The following is a 16231-nucleotide window of genomic DNA, read 5'->3' as shown; positions in this document are numbered from 1 at the left end:
TGCAAAGCCTCACTCACAAATGGTGAGAGGCCTCTCAGCTGGCTGTGACAGCACAGAGAGAGGCATCTGGGCTGGGATTCATCCTGCCCAAATCCAGTGATCTCTGGTGAGATGTCTGGGTATGATCTGTCTGCCCTGCAGCAGCTGGGTGAGGTCCCGTCTGTTGCAGCACAGAGAAAAGCAACAAAACCCCAATTGGGTTGGTGCTTTAACTTAACAAATGTAAAATCTCCTTCTAGGGGATCCCAGGAGCTTTCAGGGCTCCAGGGGCTGCCTTGACAAACTCCCCTTTAACCACAGGCTCCAACACTGACCTGGAGGTAGGCATAAACACCAGAAGTTCTAATCTTGGGCCCATCTTATCACTGGTGATAGCTCCGAGGAACGACACTCACTTCCAAAAATTTAAAAGGTTTATTGAAACCTTATCAAAAAATACGACAGAAGACTGAATAGAGAAAACAATACAGTGCCAGGAGTAAAGAATTTTTTTCCCACCATGATAAAATTTTTAACCCTTTAGCCCCTCCCAAAGTCTTGTCCATTGACTGTTTCTTTGCTGTCCAGTGATGGAGATCACTTTCTTCCATCTTGATTAGAGCCCAGGTGCTGCCATAGTAATGAGCCAACCCTCCCAAATGTCCCAACTACCCAGGCCATCCCATGATAACAATGCAAGGAGGGGGTAAAACATAACTATCAATTTTAATAAGAGGCAAAATAACAAACTTTTTACAGAGAAAAATTGATCTAGGTGCAAGAGGCTTTCTTGCCCTTTGTAAAACATCTCACAAAAGCAATTAGTTTCTTTGTTTACTTTTTTTAGTAAATTGCTCAGGCAGGACTTTTTGGCTCTTGTGTAATTAGCTTTTTTAAAGTTTGAGGTGAATTCCTCTGGGTCCTATGAGATGCCTTTTTCACCTAATCAAGGAGAGAAACTTCTGGGCTTATTTCCTTTTTAAAAAGACAAAGAATAGTTTTGTAACTCTGTCAACAAGGGACACACTCCTACAATAAATCTATAAAACTTTATATATAATATTTGTCATTTAATTGTGAGAGTCAACCATTGCACTGCTCATCTATCACATAGTGAACACAGGGTGAAATGTTTTCTGGAGATTCCAATCCCTTCCTGTCAGGGCCAGCTTCAGCTGCACACCATTCTCTTTGACAATTGCACTCAATTCTCTGCTCCACAAAACCTGGGCTGGATTAAATGGGAGTTAAAGAGCAAAAAGGCAAAAAGCTGTTTTCTCCTAAGGCATCTACACATGTGTGTGTAACTGCTGCCTGTAGAGCTGATTGGGGAGCAGCAAATTTGGCATGTTTTGCCTGTAGATGTCACTTCTCTTCATCTGCTTTGGTTCCTTTGCCTAAGAATGTGACATTGGAAAATTAACTGATTGGTTAATTGCTTAAAACATTGGTCCTTACAGGAGTAATTCTGCTAAGGAAAGATTGGGTTCACAGATGAGTTTTTGTTTGAGGCTGTATTTCAGTTTGGGTGCCAGGAGGATCTCCTTGCTGTGGAATGAAGGCAGAGAAACAAATGTTCTTAAAATACATAATTTGGTAACAGACACAGCTGAAAAACCATGGGACTGGGAGAGTGGTGGCTGGGGTGCTTGCTCTTCACGTATAACAATTCAGCTGGCTTTAAAACTCATTAGAAGTGCCTTAAAATAATATGATCAATATAGTGTCATTCACTTAATTCAATCACTGGTTAATTGGATCTTTCTTTTTAATTTAATCAAAACCTCAGAAACCATATCAGTTGCATAAAGAATAACAGCTTCCACCCTTATCATGGTCAATTTTGGATAATTTGTTCCAGGGCTACAAAGGACTATCATTTAATTAATCAACGTTCAGGAACTCCTATATTTTACACCACAAAGGAGACAACTTAGGAAAATCTGTTTTAAAAAAATTTAGTAGGGCAGCTTTCTCCACAGTTCCAGGAAGCTTTTTATAGCATATGTGGTGCTTGATTAATGACCACATGGAACACAGTGAATTATCTTAAGCAGTAGAACCTCTAACAGTTTATTTTTAAATTATTTGTGAGAGATACCACAGTTCTGAACAACTCACCAAATATTTGAACTTTGAATAATTGTTATTTTATAATTTTGGTAAAAAAAAGTTATTTGTTAAATTGTTAAAATATTATTTTTAGTATTACAGAACTTCTTAACAATCAGTATAGAGTAGAGCTGCATTGTATGAGGCTCCTCAGAGATACAAAAAAAAAATGTTGTCCAAAAGTTTGTACAATTTAAACTTGAGAAATGCTTGTTAGAGATGAGGTGAAGATATAGGTGGGGAATGTGTTGAAACAAAGTGGCTTTGGCTGGTAGGATGGGCAGTGGGACTAGAGCTCTGTGACCTTACAATTTCCAGAGTAGTTTTTAATAGATAACCATGATTTATTTTTCATTTGTTCTCTAGCATTGAAGCTCATGTTCTGCTCAGTGCTTGCTTGGAAATGAAATTAGCCAATCCTGACTTTTCTGTCTTACCAGAAGACAGTTTTAAGTGTATAAGCTCAGGCTTCCACTGGGTTCTAGTTAGCAAACAGCCACTTTCATTTAAATTGTGAAAATCAGTGATTTTCAAAGGTTTTGATCTGAAGATTCGCCACAAAATTTCAGAGAAAGAAAAATCCTTTAGAAATTCCATGTACTGCACATTTCTATAGGTAATATGGATTGAATTTCTTACTCATCTTTTATGAAGCCCTGGGGTCCATCCCCAGCAGGGTTATAAATTCCAGGATCAGGATTGCCTTGCACTAATCCAAATGGTTTGATTGTCCAAATTCTGGACATTCTGGCTTTATTTTAGACTCAATTGTATGGATTTAAGTCAGGTGAGACACTTTTCCCTTTGGCAAAAGTAATAAAATCAGCACAGGTTGCATCTGAATTGTTTCCTGCTTCTTGTATTGCTCAGCCTGAGGGGCACTTGCAATCCTAGAAGTGATGAAACCAAAATGGAAAGCATTTCTTGACAATGTTTTTGGAAAGGAATTATTAAACCTCCTATGCCCTTATCCAAATATGTCTTAATTTTCCCAAATCAGTATTGTTTTTCTAAACCTAAACTGTGGGGAAGAGCAGATGTGAGGTGTTGATGGTGTTGATTTCAAAGCAGAATGATGAGTGGTCGAATAACTTTAGTATCTGTTGGATACCATAATAATTTCTTTGCCTGTAAAATTTTATTTGTATTACCCAAGCCAAATGTCTCAATATATCTTCATAGCTAAAGTTCCCTTAAAAACAGGAAAACTGGTAAATTTAGAGACTGTGTAATCAGCTCCTGTGTCCTTCTCCCTGCTGACCCTAATAGGATGGGAATGGTGGAGATGAAGAAAGGCTTAGCAGGCCTTCATGTTGCTGGAGCTTTATTTTTATCCAAGTTTGGAATGGAGGAGCTGTGACTGGTTCTTCTTTTCTTCTGGAACAGATGACTGGTTCTTCTCTCTTTCCTTTCCACTAAAATCAGCTTCAACATGATGGAAGCAAACAGGCTCCAGTTGTGGGTTCTTGAGCAGGTCTCCTGTGCTGACATAAGCCTTTAGCATGTGCTGCCTGTGTGAATTTTGAGGAATGATGCTTGAATCAGGGCTCCTCTGGACTGTAACCAAGACATCTGGAGAGAAATGGGACTTTATTTCCTGGCTAGAGTTACGTCTGTAGCTCAGAATTACCAATACCCTGCGGTGTGACAAGTTCAGTCCTCACTGTTGCCTGCAGATCTTCTTTCCATGGGTTCCTGAGTGCTTGGCTGGGGCTTGGGACAGCTGTTTGTTTTCCTGAGCAGTGATGAAGGATTTTTCCTTTCCCTTTGTGTTTCATGGATGCTTTGATGCCCCTCAGGTCCTGTCCGACGTGTTCAACGCGCCCGTATTCACCATCGACACGGCCAACTCTGCTTGTCTGGGGAGTGCTTACAGAGCAATCCATGGTAAGGCTGCCAGGAGACTCCTGTGAGCAGTCAGGGAATTTAATTTCACTTGGATAATACTTGGGATTAATGTTACTGGGCATGAGGGGGGAGTAAAGCTGTGCGCATCCGATTGGAAGGTCACACAGGTCAAAGAGGGATTTTTTGCTTAATACACTTGGATTAGGGCAGAGAATATAATTTACATTGTAATTCCATGCCTGGTGGCTGCTTCTCAGCCAAGGGATGTGGTGTGGGAAGTGTTGGTACTGTCTAGGAAAGGTCTAGGACCTTCACATGTTGAGTTACATCCATGGAAGAATACAAACAACTGAAGGTCCTGGTGCAGCCTGCTGCCCCAGTTTGGGGACTGGGCTGTAAACTGGGTTGCTGAAATGGCCAAACCACACAAAAGGTTGATCCCAGCAAAGAAGATCATTGAGAGCAGGGACAACAAGACCTATAATACTGCTGGCCAATATTAAACCTATATTTATTTTCCAGCTTTTAAACATCAAGTTGAATGATATGCAAGGTGTCCTGGGCTCCATGCACTTACTCTTGTAAAAGTATGAATCTTGGGATACTCTTAGGTTGTCCAGTCATCTTGCTTGCTGTATTACACCTCTCACTGTAATATAACAGTCCAAGCCCCAGGATTTACATGTTAATTATCTTATATTATCTATTAATGCATGTGGGTGTGTGTTAAGGGTGGGCCATCAGCTACTTAAGACTTGAATCCCAACCATGAATTTTTATCCATGTATTTTAAAATGGTTTCTAATATCTTACAAGTAAACAATTCAAGGAGTGTGGAAGTCCTTGTTTAGGTCAACTTCAGTTAGCCTCAGATTTTTAAATTTGAATCTGTAGGATTTGGGCCTTAAGACATGGGTAACTTTTCTACAAGTTCATGTAAGACCATGGGACTGTAACAAGCATGGAAAAGATAGCACCAGCCATCAGAAGAAATCAGCCAAGTTTTAATTTTAGAAGCAAATTCTGCTGTCACATTATAGCATCTAAAGACTACACGATCTCTTGCATTTGAAAACAGCAAAGAAAATTGCACAACCAAAACCTGAATTGGTGTGTTTAATGCACACAGCATGCTCTCTTTATTTCCAGAAAAGGCACAAGGATTCTGTAAGGCCAAGCAGGCTTTTGCAGGACAATGGAAACACTTGGATTATCTTTATATTTGAAGCCACAATGGGACCATTTTTGCACCTTGTGGGTCAAGTTTCCAAATAGTTTTTCTTTATACTCAAACTTTGCCTTCTGCTTCAAAAGCCTCCCAGCACTTAATGCTGCAGGCAGATTCCTTGCCCTTGAATGCATGTGAAATGGGGAGGCACCATTAAAGTTTGTGCAGATATTTTGTGTGTGTGTGATGTGTATTCCCTCTGCCAGTTGGCATTGGAGCTGTGGAGGCTTGGCTGACAGAGCGTTTGGGCTGCTGCGCTGATGGAGGGACTCCTGGGCTCACATCCTCTGCCAGCCAGGCCCCAGGGGGTTTGCTCTGTGTGTGTTCCTAAATGGCATTTTTGATTGATGCTTTCAGCTGCCTCACTCTTGGCCAGGCAAAGGGATTGAGGAAAAGTGGGGACTTGCTAATAGAAATGAAATACTGATGGCAAGGGCTCTTTAATAATATTGCAATGTGCATCTGGGGTGTTCCACAGTTAGCCTGGGGTTCTTAGCAGGTGTGCAGGGAGCTTCTGAAATGCTTTGTGATTTGCTCACAAAGCAAAATGCTGTCGTAGCAGAACTCCCCTACTATTCTGCTTCCTTACATATAAATATAATTAATAATTTGTAGCATATTTTCTTGAAAGTGTTTTCATTTCTCTTCATTTTTATGTTTAGTCACATTTTGTCCTTGAATCCTTTGCTTCCACCTATTTTCACTGCTGTTTACTGTACTGTTGTAACCATAAATAATTACTGATATTGTTGAGTAGCATTTCTGCTGCTTACCTGTTCCCGAGGGTACGAATTGAGTGATTGGCAAAAACTCTATCACAGAGTCCCCACTTCCCAGGCTAGCTCATAGGAATGTAAGATCTTCTGCCATTTATCCTTCAATCCTGAATGCTGACCTGACCAGGGAAGATCAATATAATGTATTAATTTGCCAGAGAGTCAAGGCACATCCCTCATGGTGTTTTTTTGCATTGATCAGGATTGTGATTCTCGTTGCAGGACTTGTAGCTGAGAGGAATGTGCCCTTGGCTGATGTTGTGAAATTAGCACCAGAGCCCAGGCTGGCTGTTACACCCACCCCAGGGGCTGAGGAGGTGAGCAAGTTTGGGAATGCCATTTTTCTTTTTATTTCCTGTCTGCTTCAAAATGTAGTGGTTTGCTAATTCTTCTGGGAAAAATAAGTTAATTTAGGAAACTCTTGGTTACACAGATCTTATTCCTTATTGTAAACACAGATTTGATTTTGAGAGGTATTTGGTGTTGTAATGATGCAATAATCTGATCCCACCATTCAGGTCTGTGAGAATGAATTTTCCTAACAAGGTGTGATCAGAGAGCAGAATATCTTCCTTAAGAGACAGAAAAAGTTATAAAATTGATTGAATTTGGACACAGGTCAGCCAAGTTGTAACAGATAATCTTGAAAAAATAATCTAGACTTGTTTGCAGCAAGCAGCATGGATAAAAGGGAGGTGATTGTGCTTTCTGGCTTCTTGGAAAACATCTCCAAAACCCCTTCCTGTCTGTAAACAGTGCTCAGCAATTGTAGATAATCACTGGTATCTCCTCTGAAACTATGGCAGCTGGGAGGACTCAGTAGGCACAGCTCTTTGGTCCTGTGCCCATCCTGTGATTTCTGGCACGTCTGAAGGCGAGTTTGTGCTTTATGGCCCATGTAGTCATTCCTGGTAACTATGTGATTCCAGCCCTTGTAAAACCAAGGAAGGAATCATTGTCTCAGGCTCTCCAGTGCAGCCCTGCACGTCTCACCCCCAGCCCAAGGCTTTAGTTTACAACAGCTTTTCAAATATAATGCACAGTAATAAATAAACAATACAATATAGCAAGATTCCTGGAGAACACATGTTTAAGTAACAAAGGTGAACCTCACCAAGGTCTTCAGGTGTGCAAAAGCTTCTTTTACATCAGTGCAGCCTTACACACTCCACCATTTAGGAGATTTGGAAGTGGCCTAACTACAGGCAACAAGGTTTTAAAGCTTTTATTTAAACTGGGAAATTAATGATCTGCCAAAACTACTAACTCCCAGCTACACATGTAGAGGAGCACCAGATATCATCATGAGTAATAATAGAAATGATCATGCTGCATTGTGCCTGCCAGCATATTATTTAATTATTAACTGAGATGGAGGAGCTCGGTAATCGAATAGAAGTCCCCTTCAGAAATATTAAGACATTGAATAATTTAAACTTGATTGATCTGATCTCATTTACTCAACCTTCCCCCCTCATTTTAAAAGATAAAATAATTAACAGCAGTGGCCTGTGCCACGTGTGCTGCAGCTGAAGCTCCCTGCAGGGAGCACAGCACAGGAGCAGCTCCCTGGTGCCTGACCCAACCTCACGTTGCTGCCCTGTTCCTCCCCAAAATGCTGCGTGCTGAAAAGCTGGGGAGGGCTCAGAGACCTGCTCCTGACCCCCTGGTGCTGCTTCAGCTATAAAACTCAAGGGCAGAGGATACAGCTGTCACTCACAGGGGCCCTGCAAGCACCTTGTACCCCTGCAGGGGCCGAGCAAACCTGGCAGGAGAGGTCACTGGGGAATTTAACTCCCTCTTTCTGCTTTGCTCTCTGCATAAAACGGCCTGGAAGCTAAAAGAGTTAATTATCTCCTTCTCAATACTTCCCTTTTCCACATGGTTAGACCTGGCTCTCCTTGCACATCTCTTTTATTGGTTTTAAATGATGTACAGTAGTGAATTGTTGCCCCAGTAGATAGGAATGAATGACAGGGAGGCAGTGGCCAAACAGCATGGGAAGGAATAACCATTCCTGCTCTTTAGCTTAGCTTTCCAGCTTCATTCCATTAAAATCAGCTTCTTGCAATTACATATTCCACACCATTTCTTTTTTTCTTCCTGCCTTATAATTTTGCAGTTGATGGTGGATTCCCTGGCTAGTTTCATGGCTGTGAAACTGCAGAGAGCCAGAGGGCCTGTCAGTAATACAGTGTGCTAGCATGAACAGTGCAGCAAAAATTCATAATGCAATGAGTCAGTTTGATTCTGTTTCATACAGAGCTGCATCTCCCTGTCCATCCAATTTCGTTCTGTTGGGGTTAGAGCCTTTCACTTAAATGATAGTTCTTTTTATAAACTTCAAAGTCATCCTGAGGTTAAGTCCTGTCTTGCTGAGGAGCTCTTCTGAAAGAGCCTGGCTCACCAATGTGAAATTCCCCCAACCACTTCTTTACATTTTTTGGACAGCTACAGCTAGATCTTGGCAGGGTGGAGAAAAAACAGGTCATAACACAGCAATCCGCTCTGGTTTCATCCTTTCTTCCTGGTATAGGTTGGAGACAGCGTGTTAGATCATTGGAGAGAGGAAAGCCTCCTGTAGACAGAGGTCAGATGGGACAGTTTGATGTAGCTTCTCCTGCCTTGCCAAGGCCTATGCCCACAGCAGGGGTTTCCAGGAACCAAAAATGCAAAAAGCTTCTCTCTGATTTCTGAGGGATCATTTGTGATAATGAATGTGATTTTAAAAAGCAAGGGCAGGGCACACAAAGCAGCTCTTCTGGTTCAATTAAACTGATGGGCAGGTAAAACAGAACAAAGTCACAAGATGGGGAACACAGGGCTTGTGGTGGGCCATGAATCAGTAGTTAGTGGAAACTGAAGTCTCAAAAGTTCCAACTTGCCTGGCAACAATGTGACTTTGTCCTGCAGCAGACCATGGTGCCTTGAAGAGACCATTTCAAAGAGGATGAATCCCCCTCTGTGGGTATGACCCCAAGTCTCTTAGCTGAACCTGATTTCCCAGTATTTTTGTAGGATGGGGGTATTAATCTGAACTTGTTTCTAATTCTGTCAATACCCAAATGGGTCATGAGATGTTCTTGTGGGAACCACTGTGGTGATAGTCCTTGGTCACTCACTCAACCACACCAGCTCAAGTCAGTAATTTTTGTGTTAATATTATTAATCCTTCTTCCTTTTTTTTCAGCATAGCAAAAATTAAAGAGTAATTTCACCTCTTTGGGGCCTCCTCTCTTCCCTGAGGAAAAAGATTAATCAGAAGCACGAAGCATGACAAAAATAACCAGGAGATTCTAGAGCAATAAATAGATGTTAACAGACAGAAATAATCTGTTATTTTAGCATTAGAATTCAGATCTATTTTAGTAATCTATTAAAACAGGGATGGTTGGCTAGTTGGTTAATTAAGCAAAAATAAAACATGAGAGGGAACATGATTGTCTGGGAGTTGGTCACTTGTGTTTATACAAGCTGTGTGACAGAGTGCCAGATTGGTTGTGATATTGTCCTGTGGGGTTTTGCAGGGAGAAGGCATGGAGCAGCTCACTACCTCTGGATGTGTGGTTTTTGATTGCATTATTGACTCTGCTGAGATGTATTAATCTTGCAAAAATTCAGGAAGGGAAAATGTAAACTTAACAGGTTTTCTTGACTTTGGTGAATTGCCTTGTGAGTGGGTGGATTTATAGAAATGACCCTATTACCCAGGAAGGTTATAATGACCTATTTATTGATTTAAAATAATTGTATTTTGTTGAGTTAGGTTTTGGAGGGGGGAGGTTGTTTTCTAGAATTGGTTTAGGTTGGTTATTTAGTGCAAAGTAGGTAATAATAATACAACCACAAAAATATAATATGTATTGATAGAAGTTTGATTAAGGTGATTTGTGTAGCCAATAATTTTCTAAACTGATTAAGATGGGCTTGCAGAATGGATATCTGAAGTAAAGAATGTAATTGTTTCAGGTGTGGTTCCTTGGAGAAGTCTTCAGAGTATTTCAGAACACTGTTTTATTGTTTCTGCTTTATGAGTATTCTTTCTCTGTTAAGAATAGTGAACAACTGCTTTGATTTGAAAAATAAAAGAACCCTTGATTTCTTAAGCAAATCTCTATGACTAATTTGACTTTGATTTAAAAAAAAAAAAGGAACATATCAAAAGTAGCAAGTGTTTGTGAGAGACTGATTAATTTTAATCTATTCAGGGTAGATTAAATGTACTTGGGTAGATTAAAATTAGATAATCATCAGCATCATCTTTGTGATTTGTAAATTTTGAATTGCTCCAGTGATTGGCTAACAGAGCATTGCAGAAGACAGGAGGATCCATGTGGATTGTATCTTGTAGTAATAATTTGTAGCTGCTTTTGCTCTTAGAAGGTGGCAGGGACAATCTAAACAGTAAAAGCCCAGTTGAGTACATAGGCTGGTAATGTGGTGAGAAGCAGTAACAGGATGAAACATTTGATTTGTTCTAGAGAACAAGGTAGCATTGTACCAATGCATTTTTCAGAGAGGGCAAGTTAAATTATTCCCTGTTATAAAGTATTATTTATCATTGGCATTTTCTTTAGTTGTGGGACTGTCAGAATGTGACCAAATTGTCCCAGGAGAGAAGTTTAGGGTTTGTAAATGAAACAGTCAGAGTACTGTAACATTGTGGAGTAGGCTATAAAGATAAGCTGGAGAAAGGGCCATAATTAAGCAAGGACAATTAAATTATGGACAATAATAAGGTTTGTGTTGTGATACATGTAATTACTTTTATTGAATATCACGGTTTGATAGATTAGGTTTGAGGCTATGGCAGAGAGGGAATTTATGTCCTTGGGTTTTTATGCATTATTGAGAGTCCTTTATTCCCTTTGGACCTCAATTATAAGAACACATCTCTATAATTGCCTCAGAAAAGAGACTCCCAGAACTGCACAGGAGGAGTTGCCCAAGGTGCTGTGGAGGCACTTCAGTCATGGCAGGTGTGGAGAACCCCCTTCCACAGACACACCTGGGTGCACACATGCTCTGGGCTGCTGCTGTTTGGATTTTCTCTGTGTTTCATGGGAGCTGCACTGCCCCAGACCTCAGCTGGCATGAAGAATACTGCTAGTGAAAAGCCTGTGGTACTGCTGCACTCATCAGCTATGACATACTGGTGGTATTACAGCCCAATTCCCTGAGGAGGAGGAATTTAAGGCTTTGCTTATCCCTCTGAACTGCACAGCTCTTTACCCCAAAGAGCAGGAGTGGAGTACAGGAAATACTCTTGACTGTTTGTTTGCAGTTTTTTTTCATATGGTCCATAATGCAGGATTCATTTACACTAATGGCTGAGAAGGTTATTGCAAATGCCTGAATTTTCTCAATTAGCAAACTAAGTGCTTAAGTCCAATAAACAGGAAAAGAAACTGTGTCTGTAAATGTGGTTGTTCATTTATTTTGACACATTTTAATTTAGAGTGATGTATTAACAATAATACTTCCCAGCCTCCTGGTAAATGTGTGTATTTTGTAAAAATACTGATGGGCAAATAATATGGAGCCTGCTTTCTCAGTGCCTGAGCTCACTTACCAATGCAGCTTTGCTGTGCTGAATCTTTGCTGAGAAGCACTTAGCACTTATCAAATTTACAGAATAGTGAAGTAAGAAATAGCCAGTCTTCATTACAGATGCTTCAGTGAATAGAGGAGCTGGTTTTATTTGAAATACTGATACTCCCAGTATAGCCATAGTTGCCTGCTCAATGTTTTGTTTACTCTGATGTGCATATTTACCAGAAATGGGAGCAATATTTTCATGTTCTTTGGGAACATGAAAAGAATATATATGTGTACTTATGTGAGCCTTCCAGGCCCTCATGTAGTTAGTTAAAAATACCACGCTGAGTAATGTGACATTTCATAATAGTGGCACATTTAATTTTCTAACCCCATAAATCTGCATAAAGCTCCAGGATGTCAGTATCACTGTCCTGTGGAGAAGAGGAGCTGGGGCACACACATGTTAAATGCCTGGCCTGGGGTCACTGAATGAGTCTGTTTCAGAGGCAGGAGTGAGCAGGATTCTCTGCTTTAATCAGTGGAAGGCACCGTAAGACTCAGTCACTGTGAGATGACTTTAAAAACCATTTTCTGATGTCTTAGCTAACAACCAGTGTCTCTTTCCACTTGCTGTGGATGCTCCTTCTCTTCTACCCCTTCTTGTACTTAATCTGTTGTAGAAATGTAGAAAGGAAACTTTATTTTCTATAACATCTGGTTTGTAAAAAGGAAGGAGTTGGTCAAAACTAGATCCATCTGCAGAATGTGTCCATTAAGTCACTTCCACCTGCTTGTGGAAGGTGGGAATGGGAATGAAGAGATAAATCCAGTTTTCCCTGGTCTATCTTAAACTATCATTCAGCAGAAGGGAAATATAAAAACTGGGTATTTTGTCATCAGTTGAAAAACAAAAACCCACTGTTTTTTATTTCCTAGATGAGAAAACTTTGTGATTTTTTTAATTATTATTCTGGGAAAGTGTGGCTGTTACAGACACTGAGGCCACTGCAGGACTGTACAGAGACCTGCCGGAAGAAGCTGCTCTCCTACTACATCCCCATAGTTTACACCTGAAACATTTTCCTCCTGAATTTTTCACACTTGTGCACACACTGTTGTTGGCTGAAAAGGATAAACCACATTGAAATGCTAGATCTCTCTTACTGATGAGAGCAGTAATTCAGTTTGCTGGCTGTGATTCATTATGGCTCCATAACCTCTCTGAACCTGGAGCCAGGAGTGAGGCTGCCCTGATTATGAGTCAGTGTAGAGGGCTTGTGGAGCAGACTGGCAGCCTCTAGGATTCACTGTGGCAGGGATCTGACCTCATGGCATCCTCCTAGGCACTGCTCAAGCCTGCACCAGACCCTGCTCATGGCATTCCCTTCTTTGTGCTGGAGCCAGCAAATGTGCACAGCTGTCCTGGTGTGGCTTGTCACAGTGCTGGTTTTATTGGAGAGACAGATAAGGGAGGAGATAAAGAGAAGGGTGCATCTCCAAGATCTAGATGAAGTACAGTTTTTGATTGGTGGCAGAGCAGAGATTTTGATTTTGTTTTTTTGATTTTGAGATGGATCTCACCCATATCTGAAAGTGCAGGATGTGCCCGAGACTGGGGTTTTGAACATATTTGAGTCTTGATTCTTCTTTTTATGGTTGTAACAATACTGTACCTAAAAACTGCTGGAAAATTCTAGGTAGGAAACTACAAGCAAGCTACTCAGATACTTGGTGTAGCTGTGGATAGAAGCTGGGTCTGCATTTGTCCCTCTGAGCTTGGGGAGCAAGGAACGTGGCCATGGAGCAGCCTGTGGATGGGAGAGGATGTGGCTGTGAAAGATGTGTGTGGGAATCCACAAAATCAGAGGGTTTTGGGAAAGCTGCAAAAGGCAGGCCTCAGAGGCAGCAGAACTGTGATTAGACCTAAGCAGCAGCCATGAGATTGGTCAGCAGAAAAAATTTTTAAAAAGTAGAAAAGCAAGGACAAACAGAACAATGGTCTGTGTATTAATGCTTGTCTAGAATAACTCTCTGAGCTACAGAAAAGTTTATCTAGCAAGATATTAGGAAGTTTGAAGCTTAATAATGGAGCTCTCTGCATTGTGTTTTAAGGCTTACAAGCAGGTATTGTATTTGAAATAAGTAAGCATTGTTTTAACCAAAGGTACCTGTGCTTATAGTGATTGTATAGAACTACTGTCAATGTGCTTTTGCTTTGTGTGATTGGTCAAAAAACTTAAAGTGAGTTGTAACATTAAGTTCTTGGTCTGCTGCCTGGGATGTGAGCTGGTGGCATCTTCCCATTGTCATAACCATGTAATGAAGCTGATGCTGAAAAATAAAACAGCTCAAGGCACGTTTGACAGCAGTCCTGTCCCATTCGTGATTTGTACACAGCCCCCAGCCAGCAATAATGTGGAGTAGAGAAGCAGCTCAAACAGGTACAGGAGTCTGAGAGGGAGTGTGAGGTGCATTTTGGAAGGGCCTGGTCAGCACACTGGCCAAGGAGCACCCAGCTGGCTGTTCTGGAGGGAGCAGTGGGGTGATTAGTGAGGCAGAGGAGCAGGGGACAGAGGTAGTGATCCATCCTGGGCAGTGCAGGGAGGCAAGGACAGGAGTTCTGCCTGGGTGATTAGCACAGCTATTACTGAGGGGGCACGGCACTCTGGGAGAGGTGACTTTAGCTGAGCTGCTTCTGCTGGAAGTAATGGCTTCTGCTTATAGCAAGAACCCAGTCACAATAAGAACAACCTGTGCATGTCATAAAATTAAGCTGTAAAGGCGATGGTAAAAAGGACTGTGACATTTAAAGAGGGAAAACTCTGCAGCACTTTCATGAGCAAATTGGGCAAAAACCAGCCCAAACCTTCAGGTACCTGTGAAGATGCTGCATTTTTCATGTCTGAAATGCTTTTTAACTGCAGTGTAATTTAAAAATCTAATTTTTCAATGAGACATGTTTATTTCTTTTTCCTTTTTAGCTCTATCATCCACTTCTGAAAAGATATGCTGAGCTTGAACAGAAGGTTATCTACAACCCAGCCTCTTCTTGTCTTGTGAAATAGAAGCAAATAAAATTTATATGTTGTCTGAGCAGACTCCCAAGGAGAAGATCATAAGAGATTTGCTCAGAATTTACTGGAGCTGTTTAAATCATTTCGTTCCTCTATGTAGACAAATAATTTTTAAATGTCTGTGTTTGAGTGTGTTGGTGGGGAAAAAATTACATTGTGATTGAAAACCTGATTAAAAAAGCGTCATATTGCTCTGTGTGTTTGTGGCCTCAATTTTTCTTAGGTACTTTTCAGACTGTGCTTGCTGTTTTGGAGAGCTGGGTGACAAAGTCAAGTTCCTTGTGTATGTGAGTCACTCTACCCATCTCTGTCAGCTTTGATTCCATGTGTTTGGCATGCCAGCCTCTGCATACCTGTCTAGCAAAGTGTCTCAATTCCTCAATTTCTCTTCCTTAAATGTTTTCAGACTATCTTTCTTTTAATCTGTGGCTTGGAGATGTTTATATCTTTGCCCACACAGAAAGCATAAGCACACTGACTTAATCCCATCTTTCTTTAATATGTGGAGGAGGCTGATTAAAGTCTTTAAAGATTCCCTGGGATCCTCTGGGAAGGGAAATTCTTGTCACATGATACTATGGAAAGCCTGTTGTGTGATAAAGCATGATATGGCAGGGGTTTATAGATTGTGGAAAGCACAGAGATCTTCTGTGATACAGACACCACTGTGCAATGTTTCACTTGACATCAATTTTGTAACAAAAGAAAATAAAAGACCAAACATGGGAAGTTTCAAACACCTCCTTTCTGCTTCAGAAAGCAGAGTCAGTCCATCTGCACACCAGCTTGGGGTTACTCTTTCTTCCTCCTCCTCCTCCTCCTTGTCATGGCTGTGAAATTCTGTGTCATGCTCTGCCCTTGACAGGGCAGGAAGATGACTTTTTTTTTCACTCCCAATATCCCCTTTCTTTCTTGGAGATCTTAAATAGAACAGCTTGACTGTCTTGCTCTGTTGCTACTGCTTCCCTTCAAATGTTTTAGTCCAGTTTAAGTCGCATCTAGCTGAGAAAATCTTAGAAAATGTGAGCCAGGAGATCTTTCTGCAAAGATGTGTGGAAGTTGCAGAATTTGAATGAACACCCCTGTGCAAGTGGGAACACTTTACTGCATCCTGTGGAGCTGGTATCTTTCCCTTAGGATAAAATTTCTCATGGGAATAAAGAAGATTGTTTAATGAAAGTGACTGAAGCCTCTCTTCCCCTCCTCTAGAAGCTGTAATGTGTCTTGGGAATAAGCCAGGGAATTGTAGAGAGTAGAGAATCTCTTTATTGACTGAGAGCTGGATTGTGCCCTGCTGGAGCTGGATGACTCAAATTCATATTCTTCACATTCTGGGGGCATAGGAGCGCTCTCCCTGTCCCTGCCACATCCTGTTGAGAGTGGGAACCCTTTGCTATGACTCACCTCTGGAGTGGCCAGGGAATACTCACATTCCTCCTTTGGTCTCTCTTTTATATTCAAGTGCTCCACTTTTTAGTACAAACAGTACCTTCTCTTCTTCATGACTGAATAATTACAACTTCTCCTGATATTAGCATGATTACTCAGGAAGGTCAAGAATTACATTTCCGAGTTGCTAAAGCAGAATTCTTTTAAGCAATTGCTTTAAAACGTGGCATTAGAAATACACATCTATCTCTTTTATGTGCTTATTATTCTGGGTCCAAAGGTAC

General features: G+C 41.0%; 1 protein-coding gene across 2 annotated transcripts in view; it reads left to right on the top strand.

Annotated features, from left to right (window-relative positions):
• XYLB (xylulokinase) overlaps positions 1-14752 on the top strand; it is an 86266-nt gene extending 71514 nt beyond the window's left edge. For both annotated transcript variants that reach the window (XM_059472622.1, XM_059472628.1), the window contains 3 exons: positions 3891-3978; positions 6166-6260; positions 14466-14752. In XM_059472622.1, the coding sequence (XP_059328605.1) occupies positions 3891-3978; positions 6166-6260; positions 14466-14549 (267 nt within the window). In that variant the 3' untranslated portion in view covers positions 14550-14752. The remainder of the gene's footprint in view (positions 1-3890; positions 3979-6165; positions 6261-14465) is intronic.
• The last annotated feature ends 1479 nt before the right edge of the window (positions 14753-16231 follow it).

Source organism: Ammospiza nelsoni, chromosome 1, assembly GCF_027579445.1.
Source record: "Ammospiza nelsoni isolate bAmmNel1 chromosome 1, bAmmNel1.pri, whole genome shotgun sequence".
Classification (NCBI taxonomy): domain Eukaryota; kingdom Metazoa; phylum Chordata; class Aves; order Passeriformes; family Passerellidae; genus Ammospiza; species Ammospiza nelsoni.
Note: the sequence above shows the minus strand (reverse complement) of the source record. Positions and strands in the feature narration are given on the sequence as shown.